The sequence below is a fragment of the Lissotriton helveticus genome, chromosome 2_1 (assembly GCF_964261635.1).
Source record: "Lissotriton helveticus chromosome 2_1, aLisHel1.1, whole genome shotgun sequence".
Taxonomy (NCBI): domain Eukaryota; kingdom Metazoa; phylum Chordata; class Amphibia; order Caudata; family Salamandridae; genus Lissotriton; species Lissotriton helveticus.
In genome coordinates, this window is record NC_136059.1 from 1,176,121,463 (window position 1) to 1,176,139,091 (window position 17,629).

The 17,629-nt window shown below is 43.7% G+C and overlaps 1 protein-coding gene across 2 annotated transcripts; it reads left to right on the plus strand.

Annotated features, from left to right (window-relative positions):
* The first annotated feature begins 8,913 nt into the window (after positions 1 to 8,913).
* On the plus strand, positions 8,914 to 14,144 carry LOC144818530 (interleukin-8-like). Of its 2 annotated transcripts, none has more exons than XM_078676042.1 (4): positions 8,914 to 9,553; positions 10,026 to 10,161; positions 11,825 to 11,908; positions 13,343 to 13,603. In XM_078676042.1, exons 1-4 carry the CDS (start codon positions 9,490 to 9,492, stop codon positions 13,362 to 13,364), a joined length of 306 nt encoding a protein of 101 aa, XP_078532168.1. In that variant the 5' UTR covers positions 8,914 to 9,489; the 3' UTR covers positions 13,365 to 13,603. The 2 variants fall into 2 exon arrangements, with proteins under 2 accessions (XP_078532168.1, XP_078532167.1); XM_078676041.1 differs by having other exon boundaries at positions 8,922 to 9,553; positions 13,340 to 14,144.
* Positions 14,145 to 17,629: the final 3,485 nt, after the last annotated feature.

Here is a 17,629-nt window from a genome sequence, read left to right on the forward strand (position 1 = left end):
CAAAAATCGGCTGCTCTTTCCCTGGGGGGGCAGAAAAGTCTAAAATTAATTGTCCCCCTTAGGAAGCGACCCTTGCCCAAGGGGTTGCTTTATTTGCACACAAAAAAACGAATCCCTGGTGTCTAGTGGGGCATTCCTGGTGCACGATTGCGACGCTGTGCGCGATCGGGCACCAGGAATGCCCTGCATTCAGACATCAGGGGAGAGGAAACCCCCCGATGCCTCAAGGCATCCAGATTTGACCCCGCTCCACCGGAGCAACAAAAATATACCCTCCCTCTTGGACTCGTTGGAAAGAAAGGATTTCCAGTGCGTCCAGTGCTTCCTGATGGCGTTGGCGCGTGCTGTGCGCGCTGACATCATGGGAAAGCGTGGGGGGTCGGGGGTGGCAGCGGAAACTCTTCTGCTGCCATCCCCCTCAGTCGGGGCATGGTCATTATCAGAGGGGGGGGCGCAAGCGCTTTCCCCAGGGGCTGTGCTCATGACGGAGCGGTTCTGTCATAAGCACAGGCCAACCAATGCTCATGACGGAACCGTTCTGTCATGAGCATCGAAGGGGTTAACGCTGCGTTCCGCAACTTCTCGGCTGCACGGTATTTACAACAATACGATGCAACCCTGCATTTTCTCCTGTGCTGGCGCTAATTACAGCTGCCTAACGCCCACGCAGGCACCCTTGCACCATAGTGCAAGGCTGCTTGCGTTGATGGGAAAGATTGTTTATGTACAGCAAGGTGTCCCTTCCTGCACATAAAAAATCTGAAATGGACATATGTAACTTCTTTGTGTGCAGCTTGGCGCAGCACACATAGAAGTTGCAACTCATTATTTCTTTTTTTTTTTTAAATGATTGTTTATGTGCAGGAAGGGACATCTACATTCACATAAACAATCAATGGCCTTTTGCTGTTTCGGTGTGTAGCACAATGCAGCACACATGGAAATAGCAAAAACTAGAAGAAAATAAACATTACGCGGTGCCTGACACATGGTGCAGGGATGTTTAGTGGGGGGAGCATAGGTGCACCCCAGGCCACATTGTGGAGTGCCAGGGTGGAAGGGGGTCCTGATAGGGGCCCCCAAAGACCCTTCCCACAAATTTTTCCTGTTCGAAAGGCCAACATGAAATGGCAGTTGGAAAGTGTCATCATAATCCTGATGGCGGAGACAAGCCTAGCTCCGACATCATTAGGGGATTATGCTAGCTTCCAACACCCCTATGGGCTCTTTGAGCCGTCGGACCATTGTCGGAGTCCCCCCACTGGGTTCATTCTGACCGCCTTCATCCTAATATGGCGGTCTAAATGAAACCTAAAATGTCGGTCGGAAAGCCTCCGACTGCTGGTCGGAGGCTTTCCGTCTGGCATCATAATCGGGCCCTTGATGTTGACATGGGCAGTCAGCAGACTTTTCACATTTCCAGGTTCATGCATACAGCGCATAAGGCAGTGATTGTTCACAAAGGAAATAATATTGCCCATTTGTTTATGGTTTGTGATTACTGAAAGTCCAGAATCTGATACTTTAACAAGGTTTCATGCAAAAATCCTATTTATTTTATCCACCATAAAAGTGTGCATCTCCTTGTTCTGCTTATTCGTTAAGTAATAGTTACAGTGTTTCTAAAACAAATTGAAGCAGTCTCAACTTGATTGTGCTGTTTTAGGTGTCTTTTTCAAAGAGGAAATCTACCAGATGTTTACCTGTTTTACAGTTTCGTTTAATGGCTTTGTAAAAAGAATGACTGCCCCAATAAAATACTGATTAGGTGGCAACTCTGTGAGCTCATCTAGCCAAGTTTCTTTGAACTCTGGGCCTCACTTTCTAAATGTATAACAGGACTATAAATCCCAGAATACAAAGAAACAACCTGGGCTGGATGAGTTACTCACACGTGAATCTGGCAAATTTGACAGCCCTGCTTCAGGCAAAAGTATATAAATATCTCTCAAAGATATGTCAAAACATAGACACTGAACAATCTGCCTTGGTGATCACTGCATTAAACTGTTCTGCATTTTTTGTATCAGAGATTTTGTTTTCTTAAACGAATGCCCTTAAATGAGGTGATGGTATTATTTTTGATGGTTGAGAACAGCTCTAAGACATTGCACTTTCTGAATTAATGTATGCACTTTTTAAAAGGATGTGAAATTTTGTTTGAAATTGCTTGGATCTATTTTATTTTAATAAGAAATACTGTATTGGTTGTATGGGTCTTATGGCTCGAACTAAACTATTTTTAACTTGGACATTAAATTGGGTAAGAATAAAACCTATGCACCTACATCTTTGGGGTTCAAAGCCAGGCAGGGATAATCCATAGTTCCATCCTTCTCGAGTAGATAAAAGTAAAAAGTGTATTATATTAGCAGTGAGTGTCTGTCTGCAGGTCCCAGAGAGGGAAAGCACAGGCTGCTATTCATCTAAAGCGATACACTCAGCATTACTGAGATATATTATTCATACATACATTAAATTGAGCCTGAGATAATTCCATCATGTTTCCAGGAATCAAACCTTTGACCTTCAGGTTGAACACAAATCTCTTAAGAAGGTAGCCAACCTACCGGTGGCTTTTTAACAACTTTTATAGGTCTGTAAATGATGGGTGGAATTAATCTTTATTAAAAGCCACAGAAGAGACCCGTAACCCCAGTTGAGACCCGGGTGGGTACAGAATCATACAACAATGTCTCAATGGGAGTTAAAGTGGGGATACAATTTAAAACGTCCATTGATTACACAAAATCACAATGCCCCAAATTTTGATTTCAACATTATTATATTAACAAAGAAAGAAGCATAAATATATATTTTTCATGGGTTTACGAAGCAGCATCAACCATGCTTTTTAAGTTGTGTATTAAGTGCAAGATGAACACATTGTGCTGGTGAAAAGTGTTTAAACAGGGCAAGTGTAGCACTTGAAAAATGTAAAGCAGCGTTTTTGGGGAAATTCGACAAAACTGTTATGCATGAACATTTACTTTATAATAGAAGCAGTGGATAATCATGACATAATTAGCAATCCCAATTACGCTATTATGAGTCCACCGCGTTTCGACCTTCATAACTTGAGGTCATCATCAGGACAAAGGCACACAAGGAAGGTGATTTCTGCCTGACGAGGAACAAGATGAGAGTTACCCCTAACAACAAATAAACTTAAATCAATTCAAATAATATGGGATTCATGTTTTGAGAAACCTGAAGGGAATGCAAGGCAACTGGAAGGGAGGAAAAAGGGGAGAAGGCTATGTTAGACAACACTCGTATAACTTAGATGAAGTAGCCACCTTTAGAATCAGTAAAAGTGTGGTCAATACGCTCACGTGAAAGAAACCTCCAGAGCATATATGCCAAGAGCTGGCCCAGCTGGTCACCAGGGAGGAGGGGTCAAAACGCTGTCATTCAAGATATGAGCGACGTTGGATCAAGGAAGAAGTTGTTCAAAGGGTTGTCGGAGACAAATCGTAACAGCCTGGTTACATTAAGGTGTGAGAAAGGCTCAAGTAATCAAGGTAGCACAGGTGGGCGCTCACCCATTGGTGATTATGGCTTAAAAGAGAAGCACATCCGTGTTTGGTAGAAATGAGAATGCGAAAAGTCAATTTCGGTCTACAAATGATTTTAAATAAATCTGCGGGAGATAATGACATGTAATGATCAAGGGCGCACGCGCTTTTGATTAAAGGCAGCACTCACCGTCTGAAGATACCTACTAACCCTGTGGCAAATATAAATGGAGTGGGGCGGGCCAGACGGAACCCGCACGCCCCAGCAGTGCAGGGCCAAGCAGGGGGCTTGTAACAATATTTAGCCAAAGATCATGTGCTCATTGACTCCCTTTGAGACATTAAATTCTTCTGGAGCAGCTTCTGTTTAAACAAGCTGCAATTAATTAAAAGTACAATTAGATGATTGTGTTCCTTTTTACAGTTAGAAACTTCTTTGTTTCTTTTGTTACTGAGAAGTGCCACTGATGTCCCATTAAAAGTATTGCATTGCTGCTGAATAGTGCTGGTGTGATAACCTTCAATGAATAATGCTGGCACTTCCTTCAAATGAAATAAGCATTAGCAAATGAAATAAGTTTGATTTTGAAGCTTGAATGCTGCTTGAAGCAATAAAATAAAGCCTGCTAAAGAGGAAAACAATTTAGAGAAGTACTGTTTTTTTGTGCAATGCATCAATGATAGAAATAATTAAATCTATGACGACAGAGTATACTTTTCAGATTTAAAATAGCCCACCATCATGCATTCCAGTAGATATGAGACGATACACCTGAACAGCCAATGGAAAGAAGGTGAGAATAAAGTACTCCTGTGGACTGATCCAAATATGAATGATAATGTCTCAAGTCAGTAAATGAAAGTTTCTGAGCCAGAGAAGTGAATGAGGATGAATCGAAATATGGGGTATATATGGAATAATTACAATATATCTGTCATGAATGGAGTAAGCATATTATAAGTGAAACCTAAAAGGTGCACAGACTCGGTAAGAGCCAAGTTAAAACCCTGCCCAAGTCTATTTTCCTGCCTTATTTTCAGAGCGACGAGATAAATAGGAATTTAAAGGTGGAGGTGTAAGGTTGCCAAAGTTATTATACCCGCTCTCATTTTTCAGGATGATTGTGTTTAGTGTTTGGCTGACAAAGTCATGTTTAAAGAGGTGCTGCTTATACCTCATGATATTAGTCTAAACTTCTTTTTGCACTCTCCAAAGCTAATAAAAAAGTGGGTGTTCTTCGTTGCAGGCTCACACATTTGTAGGTATTACCTAGGTCTTCAGTCTGCGGCGTCAAAAATCACAACAGACATGGGCTGCTACACTGTGAACTCTCTGACCTGGGGAACCACCTAGACACAATCAAGATTATGGTATGTAAATTCTTCCCCATCACCCCCGCACCAACATCCCCACCCCGGCCATAAGAATGTCTTTTTGGGATAGTTCGGTGGGTAAATGCCAGTCTTGCTTGAATGTCACATGGTTAACTTTCAGCCCTTCTTTCATTTGAATCTGGTTAAATCAATACCTTTAATCTGGTTATTATTATATGTAATAAAATGCTAAGAAACAAGTCCAAATATGATTATTCTTTTTATTAGTTCTGGCACATGAATTGGTGTCTTTGTCAGGGACAATTTCCAAAGAACCAGTGTCGTTCTGTGCTTGCTCGCCGGTGGCTGAAATGTGTGCATGCATCTTTAATAAGTCTGCATTAAGGCCCTCATTTATAACTTAATATGCATTTGTAAAGCGCACGCTCGCCCAAGGGTATCTTGGTGCTGAATGACAGCTGTTTATTGTTACCCCACAGTAACCATTTTATCGACCTCAGAAGAATGAAAGACTGAGTGGACCCACAGGGATTTGAATCTGTAACCATCAGGTCAAACACAGGCCCCTGCAATCGACGCATTAGACCACTAAGCCACAAGATACAGCATCATGAGCTTAGGGCCAAAGTCACCTAGCGGCGCTGCCCTGAGCCAAAGTGAAAGGGCCGGAATACAGTGCATTTATGAAATACAGTGCATTACAGTCATTTCCCCCTGTGCTAGCACAGTTTTGGCAGCCTCGTGCCAGCGGTGCAAAGGTACCTATGTTGCCTGATGGATTGTTTTGAGACTCAAGGGCTACCTTCCTCCACAGAAACAATCCTAAGAGGCATTTTCCTATTTCTATGTGAAAGAGGAAGAAACAAGGAGAAATTCAGGGGCATATTACCAAGGATGGCGATGGGCAATTATCGCCGGTTTAGCAGCCGTTTTCGGCCGCTACGCGGCAATAATTCTATCGCTCTATTAGCAAGCTGTCGCTAACTGATGTTAGCGACAGCTTTTAGGCGATAGCGAGAGGTTTGGGGCCCACTTTGCATGTCAGCGATATTTATCGCTAATGACATACAAAGTGGGCGTATCCAACCTGTTAGCGACTGAAAGCAGTAGCTAACATCGCTATCGCCTATTGGCAAGGCAGGCGTAGCGATGGAAATATTCCCGCTATCGCCAAAAACCAACACCTGCTCAGATCAGTTCTTGGCTTGGCAGTTCGGGCTGGACTGTTCCCATGAGGCACAGGGTCAGACTGATTTGCATATGGCCATGTCTGAACTGGGGTGGCTGAGTGAGCTAAAGAATGGTGATGGATTAAACACAGATCAGTTGACTGGGGGTGAGTGTTTGATTTGCTCAAATGCTCCGTCCATCATCCCCTTTTGTATCGCTTTGTTCGCCCTAAGTGTGGCAGGGTATGCTCAGACGTGAGTCCCTTGCTCACTTGGCCACTGGATTCAAGATAGCCTGGCTGATGAGGATTATGAATCCAAAACCGGTCCCAGGATGCTTGTTTCCGGTCCAGGGAAGACATGGCTTGGCAGTTCGGGCTGGACTGTTCCCATGAGGCACAGGGTCAGACTGATTTGCATATGGCCATGTCTGAACTGGGGTGGTTGAGTGAGCTAAAGAATGGTGATAGATTAAACCCAGATCAGTTGACGGGGGGTGAGTGTTTGATTTGCTCAAATGCTCCGTCCATCATCCCCTTTTGTATCGCTTTGTTCGCCCTAAGTGTGGCAGGGTATGCTCAGACGTGAGTCCCTTGCTCACTTGGCCACTGGATTCGAAATAGCCTGGCTAATGAGGATTATGAATCCGAAACCGGTCCCAGGATGCTTGTTTCCGGTCTAGGGAAGACATGGCTTGGCAGTTCGGGCTGGACTGTTCCCATGGGGCACAGGGTCAGACTGATTTGCATATGGCCATGTCTGAACTGGGGGGGCTGAGTGAGCTAAAGAATGGTGATGGATTAAACCCAGATCAGTTGACTGGGGGTGAGTGTTTGATTTGCTCAAATGCTCCGTCCATCATCCCCTTTTGTATCGCTTTGTTCGCCCTAAGTGTGGCAGGGTATGCTCAGACGTGAGTCCCTTGTTCACTTGGCCACTGGATTCAAGATAGCCTGGCTGATGAGGATTATGAATCCGAAACCGGTCCCAGGATGCTTGTTTCCGGTCCATGGAAGACATGGCTTGGCAGTTCGGGCTGGACTGTTCCCATGAGGCACAGGGTCAGACTGATTTGCATATGGCCATGTCTGAACTGGGGTGGCTGAGTGAGCTAAAGAATGGTGTTGGATTAAACCCAGATCAGTTGACTGGGGGTGAGTGTTTGATTTGCTCAAATGCTCCGTCAATCATCCCCTTTTGTATCGCTTTGTTCGCCCTAAGTGTGGCAGGGTATGCTCAGATGTGAGTCCCTTGCTCACTTGGCCACTGGATTCACCATAGCCTGGCTGATGAGGATTATGAATCCGAAACCGGTCCCAGGATGCTTGTTTCAGGTCCAGGGAAGACATGGCTTGGCAGCTCGGGCTGGACTGTTCCCATGAGGCACAGGGTCAGACTGATTTGCATATGGCCATGTCTGAACTGGGGTGGCTGAGTGAGCTAAAGAATGGAGATGGATTAAACCCAGATCAGTTGACTGGGGGTGAGTGTTTGATTTGCTCAAATGCTCCGTCCATCATCCCCTTTTGTATTGCTTTGTTCACCCTAAGTGTGGCAGGGTATGCTCAGACGTGAGTCCCTTGCTCACTTGGCCACTGGATTCAAGATAGCCTGGCTGATGAGGATTATGAATCCGAAACCGGTCCCAGGATGCTTGTTTCCGGTCCAGGGAAGACCTGGCTTGGCAGTTCAGGCTGGACTGTTCCCGTGAGGCACAGGGTCAGACTGATTTGCATATGGCCATGTCTGAACTGGGGTGGCTGAGTGAGCTAAAGAATGGTGATGGATAAAACCCAGATCAGTTGACTGGGAGTGAGTGTTTGATTTGCTCAAATGCTCCGTCCATCATCCCCTTTTGTATCGCTTTGTTCGCCCTAAGTGTGGCAGGGTATGCTCAGATGTGAGTCCCTTGCTCACTTGGCCACTGGATTCAAGATAGCCTGGCTGATGAGGATTATGAATCCGAAACCGGTCCCAGGATGCTTGTTTCCGGTTCAGGGAAGACATGGCTTGGCAGTTCGGGCTGGACTGTTCCCATGAGGCACAGGGTCAGACTGATTTGCATATGGCCATGTCTGAACTGGGGTGGCTGAGTGAGCTAAAGAATGGTGATGGATTAAACCCAGATCAGTTGACTGGGGGTGAGTGTTTGATGTGCTCAAATGCTCCATCCATCATCCCCTTTTGTATCGCTCAGACCAGTTCTTAGCCATGTTATCCAATGGGAGGTGGATAACATGGCTAAGAGCATTTTGTCGCTAATGCGTGAATATCGCTGTATTCTCAGCTATATTCACGCATTTCGCCGCTATCGCTGGATATTTTAGCACAATGGAGAAAAACGTTGCTAATAGCATGTTTTCTCTGCTAACATATCCAGCGATAAGCAGCGATAAAAAAATTGTCGCTAAGCCTATTTAGCGATAATTATCGCTACTTGTTGGTAATATGCCCCAAAGTTATTTGTCCTCGTAACACCTCACCTCGGGAGGCGTAAGGTTTTGGCAATTCCCCAGGTTTACATGCTCTCGTAAATCTGGATAAGAATCAAAATCCATGGGTGTGGCGTGGGAAAATCCACATCAACGCCTGGGGAACGCATTCCGAGTGCAGAGTAAGGCAACGCAGTGATTTGTGCTCCCTTGCCTTAATCCATATCTATGAGACCATTCAAAGCCACCCAAAGTGGCATTTCCTGTCCCCACATATATGATTTTGTGATTTCCGCCAGAGCGCCACAATAAATGATGCTCCGGCGGGGCTAGGAGCTGCTAAATATGCCTCTAAGGAGTTAACAGACATGTCATGCTCTTTATACAAGTGAGGTAAAACACCAAAAACGTGTTGAGGCGACCTGCGCGTGGCCCCCTCGCTGCGGGTCTACTCGTGCCTCGCGGTGACCTGCTTCCTCTGCTTGGAGCAATGATGGGTTTTCAATGGCTGACTCATGGCGGGTTTTCCCTTCTACGACCTCCTTGCTTTCTTCATTTAAAACAAACGGCGGTAGATAATCAAGGAAAACAAACGGCGGTAGACAATCAAATCAAGGAAAACAGACGGCGGTAGATAATCAAGGCATCGCAATATACAATCGGTATTTAGATTAAATAAACAAACATAGTGAATTCGATAGGATTTTTTCTTAAGAAGCATGTGTCCATTTTTTTTAAAAAGTATTTTGAGAAGAAGTAGCAGCCCCTGGCTTTGTGCCCTCGAGACAGTATGCGCAGCCTTTGAAGCGCGTGAGCCGGATGAGTGACACGGGTCTGCTTCTGCAAGGAAACCCTGGAAATTCCTGTTGCGTAATTCCAGCATAATGTGACGGCGCGCCCTGCTGCCTGCTGTATAAAGGGGCCACGCTGGGAGCTGAGAGAACAGAACTCCTCGGCGGCCTAAAAGCTTACTCAAGGAAGGCTGAGTAAAGAAAGTCTTAGCAGCCAAGAAGAAACACTCGCATAACCACTGCCATGGAAGGAAAGTGCGTGCTCGCTGCTGTGGCCATTTGTCTGCTCTCTGCATCCGTGACTGAAGGTGAGGCCCGAAACATATATATTTTTCCTGAAATACATTTTTCATACCTTTTACGAAGCTTTCTGAATATTTATGGTACATGATAAGAAATCAGGTAGTGCAGCGCACAGTTATATTATTTTTATATGTTATGTTTTATATTGCCTTGCATGTAAAACGTTTTTTAAAAAAGTATAGTGACATTTATTTCAAAGGGTATTTTGATTATAATTTTTTTTAAAGTGAATTTTCTCAAAGTAATCTCGTTTTAATCGCACCCATGACAGAAGCGGACAGTCTTGCAATTTTTAAAGATATACAATAAAGTGCATATTTGTCAGCATGTTCCATATCACGAGGGCGAGCATCACCCATTCGAAGTAAGCATGCTGGGACTTGTAGTTTGTAGTACAGAACTAGAAACCTCAATCTGATGTGCGCTTTCTGAATCGCGTTTAATGTTAACTCATGGAATCCCGCCGTTTTGTTCTAGGCATGTCATTGGCAAGAATGGGAACGGAGCTGCGCTGCCAGTGCATAAAGACAGAGTCTAATTTCATCCACCCCAAGCACATTCAGAACGTGGAGCTCATCCAGAGCGGGGCTCACTGCAAGAACCTAGAAATCATGTGAGTACCTCAGACACTGCTTGTGCTCTTGTGTAACTAAGATAAATAGCGCTATGTGAAAGTGCCTTCTACTGGGGTGTTTTTGTCTCACTAATGCCATTCTGCCCATTAAATCATTTTATTGGCTCTGTCCAAGCATCTGCGAATTAGACGTTTCATCCTCTATTTTTTGGGGGGGTGTTGGACATAAGGACATAAGTAAATCTGGGGGTACCGTGAGGCCCTGCAGTTTCCTCTACTGCACCAGCCATAAGGAAAGTGCACAGGTGGTCTGGACTAGAGTCAAATTTTAGCATTTCCCCCAGAAGTTGGAGCAATTGTCACTGAACTTTAAATCAGGCCACCTGCTGTCACCGCGAGCCCTTCTCTCCTTGCCCACGTGCACTGCTTACAATCCCTCGTAGCTGGAGGGATAGTAGTTGTACACAATATCTGCTCTACTAGTCACCTGCGCCGAGGCAGGCTGTCAGAAGTGACTATCCTGGGACAGCTCAGAGCAAAGGCTGCCCCTAGTACCGGAAACATACGCAAATCCCTGTTCATACAGTCATTTGGACAGCGCTTAATTTGTGCACGCAGTTAAAGTGTATTGCTGTATTGTTAATACGTTTATTGCTGTAAAATTCAGCTGAGTAGCAAAGGCACCCCTTGCAGTGAAAGACAAGGCCGAACCTGAAGTCCAAAGGTCATAAACAGGGTTAAATTAACACACGCCTGATCACCAGAGCTCCAATGCTTTAGCAAAGTGTGGAGAAGTGTTCAAGTGAAATGAGAGTTGGGATTTAAAAAGATTAGGAGAAAGACAAAACACCTGCCTAATAATTAAATAACGTTTCCTCTGCCATACACAATGCATGCACTGTGAGCCTTGTTTGCATGTGTGAAGGGGAGGGGGGGTCGGTATCTCGTTTGGCTTATCCATGATATAAGCTTTTAAGGAGACAGAGGACAGACAATGGAAGGACAGATTTGCCCTCGATCTGACAACAATATGTAACACAAAGAAGCCCCCAGGTCTTGAGAAAGGATGGATGCTAACGATAAGCGCTTCAGGCACTTGATTAGCTAAGCTCTACAGATAAAAGTAGTTTGTTAAAAGGCAAGTTCTCTTGCATGCTTGGAATTCACCTACTGGGAGTGGCACGCGATTTAGTCGTTGGCTCGTACCCTAGTCAAAATACAGAGCTTTCCTTTAAAGTTTTGTGATATTCTTTCTGAATTCTACCCTCTCACAAACCACACAAATAAAATCCAAATAGTTTGCCTGATCCCTGGACTCTTCCTTGAAAATATCCCATAACACTTCTGACAAACTACAATTTCACAGCATTCTGACCATAGTGTCTGTTTTTCGAAAACATATGCATCTTAACCCATGGGTTATGTGTGTCACACATTTAGGCCCTTGCGATTTATGTATAAATTATGCATGTGTAAATAAAAATTGGTAAGTGGGTCAATGATGAGCATTTACTGAGCAGAAACCACAGAGCCTGTCAATTTAGTTATATCATAATTTAATGTAATCTGTTCTCTATAATAGAGGTCAGTACTTTATATTCAGTATGGATATCACTCTTGTGGGCGATAATTAAATAAGTGAAGCCGTACACGGGCCTTGACACAAGACCTCTAACACGTTCCTCTCCTTTCTTCCGCGCAGCGCCACTATGAAGTCTGGGCAGGTCGTGTGTTTGGATCCTTCGGCTAAGTGGGTGGAGAAGATCATCAAGATCATCCTGAAAAGGTAAGATAGAATACTTTTTCTATTTTCATGAATTGCATGTAGAACGTTTGATGCGTTCTAGTCTTCCAGAGTCAGAATGTTTTCCATCGACCTCCTGGTCCCACAGAGAACTGGTAGGTCACCATTGAGTACCTGGTCAGCAAGAGGCTACTGAGGCTTCACAGTTACCTACTTTCTAGTCAGCCAGAGGACAGAGTGTCTCCAGGGACTTGTCAGTCAACCATAGGGTAGGAAGGATCTCTCGTGACTTACTCCAAGAGGTAGTGACTACCTAGTAATCTAGAGGGCCGTAAGTGTCTCCAATGGTCCCTTAGTCATTTATAGGGCATTTAGGTTCTCCACTAATTACATTGTCACTAAAAGGCAGTGTGGTGCCCCACCAGTTGTGTCAGATGTCAGTGGTGACCTAGAAGAGGAACATGGAGTCCCTAGGTCTGGATGTTTCAGCAACCCTAAACTCTGAAGCCATTTTGTACCGGCATAATAGGCCATGATTTTCCCTCACAGGCCATGAGGGCTATATGGCAGGGAAACAAACAAAATCACTCATTGCAGTGAAGTTTGTGGTGAGCAAGAACTGGGCGTTTCACCCCTCTGTGCCAAAATTATAGAAAGCAAAGACCCAGTTTCATGAACGAGCGTTGGCAAAAAATCTCCTGGGTCGTTCTGCACCCCCTATATCATCCACCCTTTGTAGTATGGCACTTGTAGCAACTAGTGACTGTAATGGAGCATAGATTTTGAACCGGAAGTATATGCCATTTGAGCTATCTCCTCGTAATTGGCACACAGGTGTGGCTGGGCTGACCTCTGCATGCACTTAGTCAAACTTTCCAGCCAGTGGTGTAAGTAGGGTTAACTGGACCACAGAGCAAGCAAGGAAAGTGGGCTCCCATCACCTTGTTTTATTGTAAAATAAACGTCCATAACTCGGGTTCACTTGGCCCCTCACACCTCTGGGAGCAGGTATCACTGCACCTGCTGCTGCACGACTGATGGCTGCGCCCCTGCTTTCAGCATGGTTTATTCTTACAAGTATGTTGAAAAGCCATTCGTTCAAAATCTGATTTTCAGTTGCTTTTCTGAAAATCGAGGAGGGCCACACCCCCTAGCCTCTTTTTCAATCCGGTTTCTCGACCTGCATCTTTTTTGGTCCTGCCAGCCTGTGTTTGTGTGCGAGCTCCGTGTTTATATTAAAACTGAGCACAGCTCGACGTAATTGAATGACTGTCTATTATGATATTGTGTTGTGATCAATTTACGACCCATTAATTTTTCTTGAAATTTGTGTGAAAGAATTACTTCTGGCCAGAAGTAATTCTTTCACACAAATGTAAACACATCTGTTTTGAGAGGGGTTTGTTTGAAATATTGTGCTGAGCTTCTCTTGTATTTACACACATTTTAACCCAGGCACCCTTTCATTTCTAGCAGTTCCAGAAAAGAAGACTCGTGAAGGCCGCCAATAAAGATGGAGGCTCAAGAATTCTTCTCTGTCTCCAGGAACCCATTTTGAGAAAAGGAAGCCAGCTTTTTATAGCGCCTAAAACTGACACTTGAAATTCTATTTATTCATGCTTTCAGTTGAAAGCTAAGTTTAAATTAATTACTGCAGGTCTGCGTTTTGACGTCTCTGGAAAGCTCTATGTGGTTCCTTGAAGGCGCGTGTTCAGGCGGACTCCAGGACTCTGTTTATCGTGCATACAAAATCCTGACCCATAGGGGTCCCAATAGGATTGGCTGGTACAAGGGAGTCCCTTTCGAGACCCTGCTGGCCAGTGGTCAAAGGGACATCAAGAAAAGAAGTGTCCACGTGAAGATATGCTGTGAAAAGGGGAAAAGCGCCAGAGACTCAAATGCCCTGTTCTGCCTGGATGCGGGCAGCGCCCCCACTCCTCTCAATGTGAGAGTTTGGGGTCTACCTCTAGAAGGGGATATTTAAGAAGAAAGTGATTCCTTATTTATGTGCTGGAGTTTTCGATGTTGTTTTGTTTGAATATGGTCATTAGCATTTCAGCATTTGTATTTTTGTATTTAAATTAATTTATTATAAATATATGTTGGGAAATATTTATTAAATGCACTTGTTAAAAAAAGGATGAGGAATGAGGAATTTTGTGAGGAAGGAGTAATGTGTGTAAAACAACTTTATATTATTTGTGAAACGAATATAATATATTCAAATATATGTATTTATTAATTTATTGTAATAAAAAACAATGGGTACAATTCTCAAGTGACAGTGTTCTTGGTGACGCTCATTACTGCGAGACAGTTGAGTCTAATTTAAGTATGAAGTGTCAAGATGGGGAAAACCCCAGAAAAATTTAAGAGAATTGTGGTATTTGTTTCTGGTTCCTATAATGAGAGAACTGGAATGCATGCAGGATGTGATATGTTTACAACACATACATTTAAAGGGGACCCAAGGGCAATTTAATGACCAGCTCTGAATACATGCCCTACAAACATTTATCACAATAGAGTATCAGAGGGTCAGGATGTGATATGTGCCACAAAGTTTGTTAAAGAAACATTACCATGGTCATCAATTACAGATAGTCAAGGATAGTGACGACTGCCCATGGCTAGCCCATTGGCACTTCCCTTGTTAGCTTACGTGGTCGTGAAGGCAACACCAGGAACAGATAATAAATAGGGCTTGCCATCTCCTACCTTGTCAGTAGCAAATAGGAGGGTATTGGTTGCTAGTGACAGGACAAGAGGTCAACACTGTAACGTCATTAAAGGTCAAGGTGCGTATGATGTCACAACATCGATGATATTCTGGTGAATTGATGTCCACGAAAACAAGCATGAGCAATTTCTGCCATCAAACTCCCGAATGCATTCTTCTTTTCAGAAATGCAAAACTTAAGACATGGGAAAAACTTCCGTCCAGTGCTTAATTTGAAAAAAGGAAAAGGGCACAGGCCCAAAGTTTTATTCAGAGTCCTCTGGCCTTACCAAAGGTCTGTGTTACAAATATCTAGGCTGCATAGTCTTGATTCCACCTCAGGCCTCTTTCTTCCAGCAACTGACCCTCTTTTCCCCTTTATATTTCTTTCGCAGGTTCTTTTTCATCCCTGCTGCCTCTCATTGCTGCAACGTTTCTCTCTTTTTCTTCCTAATTCTTTCCTTCTTTTGTGTTTTTCTCTCTCTTTCTTTGGAACAATATCTTTTGAGGAAAAATAAGTGCTGGTCCCCAAAATCAGTGCCGGTGGGCTCCACCTGAACCCATCAGCTCACATTGAGCTCTGTGTCCCTGCGTCAAATTGAGTCTGTGCCTCTTGTCGATAACTGTTCATAGGTATCAATTCTTTTCTGTGTCAGACCTTTTTTCTTTTTTTTTTTAAACTTTTTATTAACTTTGCAAGAAACAGTGGTGATCATCACAATCATACAGTCCAAGACATACAATTGTACCTTAGGAAAGTCAAACAAAAGAAAGGGGTTGTGTACCTTTGATATTACTCATTACAGTTTAGCAGTATACATTCAACGACGTGAGTAGTTCGTCAGCCCGGGTAGTCAGACCTTTTTTCAAGTAATATCGAAAGTGAACCTGCTGCTGCTATCCACTGATCAGGACACTGAGTACTTGGTCTGCTATGGAAGATGGCCTTCATGCATCCTTGACTCTCCGGGTAGCTGTGGATGAGCTGTGAGGTATTAGCTGAAAGAAAGAGGTATAAGGCTGTGTTAGGATACAGCTCAAGAAAGTTATCTCAATTACAATAAAGATATGAACTTTCGGCCAGAATTGTGCTCTGAAAACACCCAAAAGTTCTATCAAAATATAACAAAAATAAAAACAAAGGTCACACACTAATAATCAATCACACACTCAAATGTACATAAAAATGATAATATAGAGGTAAATTATGTCAACTGGTTCTTTGTAGTCTACGTTGTTTACATTTACTAAATGATCATGCACACTGGAAACCTTCAGAAAGGAACACACGTAACGCATGAGGCTACTGTAAAAACAGTTAGATGATTCAACAAACTGCAAAGATATAGTGCTCACCACAACACCGCGCTCCAAAGGCAGACTCCCAATCCTCTCACAAATGTGGTCCCCAGGTAACAGAAACACAAATTGTGGTTTAAAATAGAGCCGGGGAAGATCCACTTATCTTCTGGTTTAGCGTTAGGAGCTGGATCACTCTTAGAATGGAGGCATTTTGTGATCTGGGTTTTTGGTTCACCAGCTCCATACCGTGGGTCATCAGACGCATTCTGAAGGGAGACCAACCTCATTGATGAAGTGGGCCAGACTATAGGCGGACCTACTGAAACAAAGGGTTTGAAGGCTCAGAAGCAAAGTTCATACTCTAAGGGCCTGACTCACAAAGGTAAACATACCTTTTGTGTAAGTTTACTCTTTATTTGGTATTCACAAACAACCGGTTTAACTCTACTAATACTAATTTTACAACTGCGGGGAGTCACTAGCCAGGGCGGAGAACTCAAAACCTAAAAAGATAGGCCCTCTTTTTTTATGAGTTCTCCGCCCCAACATTGGGGTTCTCCACACTCATAAACTTACTATTAGTAAAATTAAACTCGTAGTTTGTGAATAGCAATAAAGTAGTAAACTTACACAAAAGCATATCTTTACCTGTATGTTCACAAGCAAAGGGCACACACTGGGACATCTCAGGTCCTCCTCAGACCCATTTCAGTACAGCTGGTGCAGTGGCCAATCAGGTGCTGGACACTGCCTCTAAAAAGTTAGGATTAGGACTAAGCAATACAAGATGGTGCAAGAAGAGAGTGTGCCTGCCAAGCAGTTTCACCACTCACCTAAGGGCAGCAGTGGTCGATGTACATCCATGATGCAGCTCTCTTCTGGTCTTTGGTGAGTAGAGGATTCATCAGCAATATATTCATATCTCTTACTCTGGGGGCTTCAGCAAAGGCAAGTCATTCAGCAGTGGAAGGACAGACCAGGCCATCTTCAGAAGGATTTTCATGCCCAGGCCTAGTAAATGAGAATAATCGATAAAGCACAGGTTCACAGAAAGGTTTTTTGGTGCTTAGTAACTGAGGAATTATCGAGGTAGAATTAAAAAGGCAGGCCTAACACCGGAAGCCTGTTGGGATGACCATGTTTTAAAATTTTCCTAAAAGATTTACTTGCAGTTGCTAAAAAGAGGTGATCAGGAAGAGAATTCCAAAGGGTTGGTCCCTGGGCAGAAAAACGCCGGCCGTCCATTCATTTTTTCCAAAATCTAGGAGTCTCTAAACAATTGGCCTTTGAGGATCATAAGAGGTGAGTGGGAGTGTATTTTCTAATCTTGTTTGATATAAACTAAGGAACCAGTTCTTCAATCGCATAGAAGGCGAGACAGCAGATCTTAAATTGTATTCTTTCCTTAATGGGAATCCAATGCAGCTATTTTAATAAGGGTGCCACATGTCACTTGGGAATCTATAAAGGAGGTGGGCAGCTTCATTTAGTACTACTTGGAGCATGTAAACAAAATGTTTTGGTTGAGCAGTATAACCTGAGCTGGAGCATTGTAGCCTTGCCAGGATAGAAGCCATAATTACTGTTTTCAAGGCCTCAGTAGAAAGAAGAGAATAACATTTCCTGACTATTTTCAAGAAGAAAATACATTTTGAGACCACCGCTCCAGTCTGGGTTGACAGAGTGAGCCCACCATCAAGCATTACCCCGAGGTTATTTGCTGATGTCTTTGGTAGGGGCAG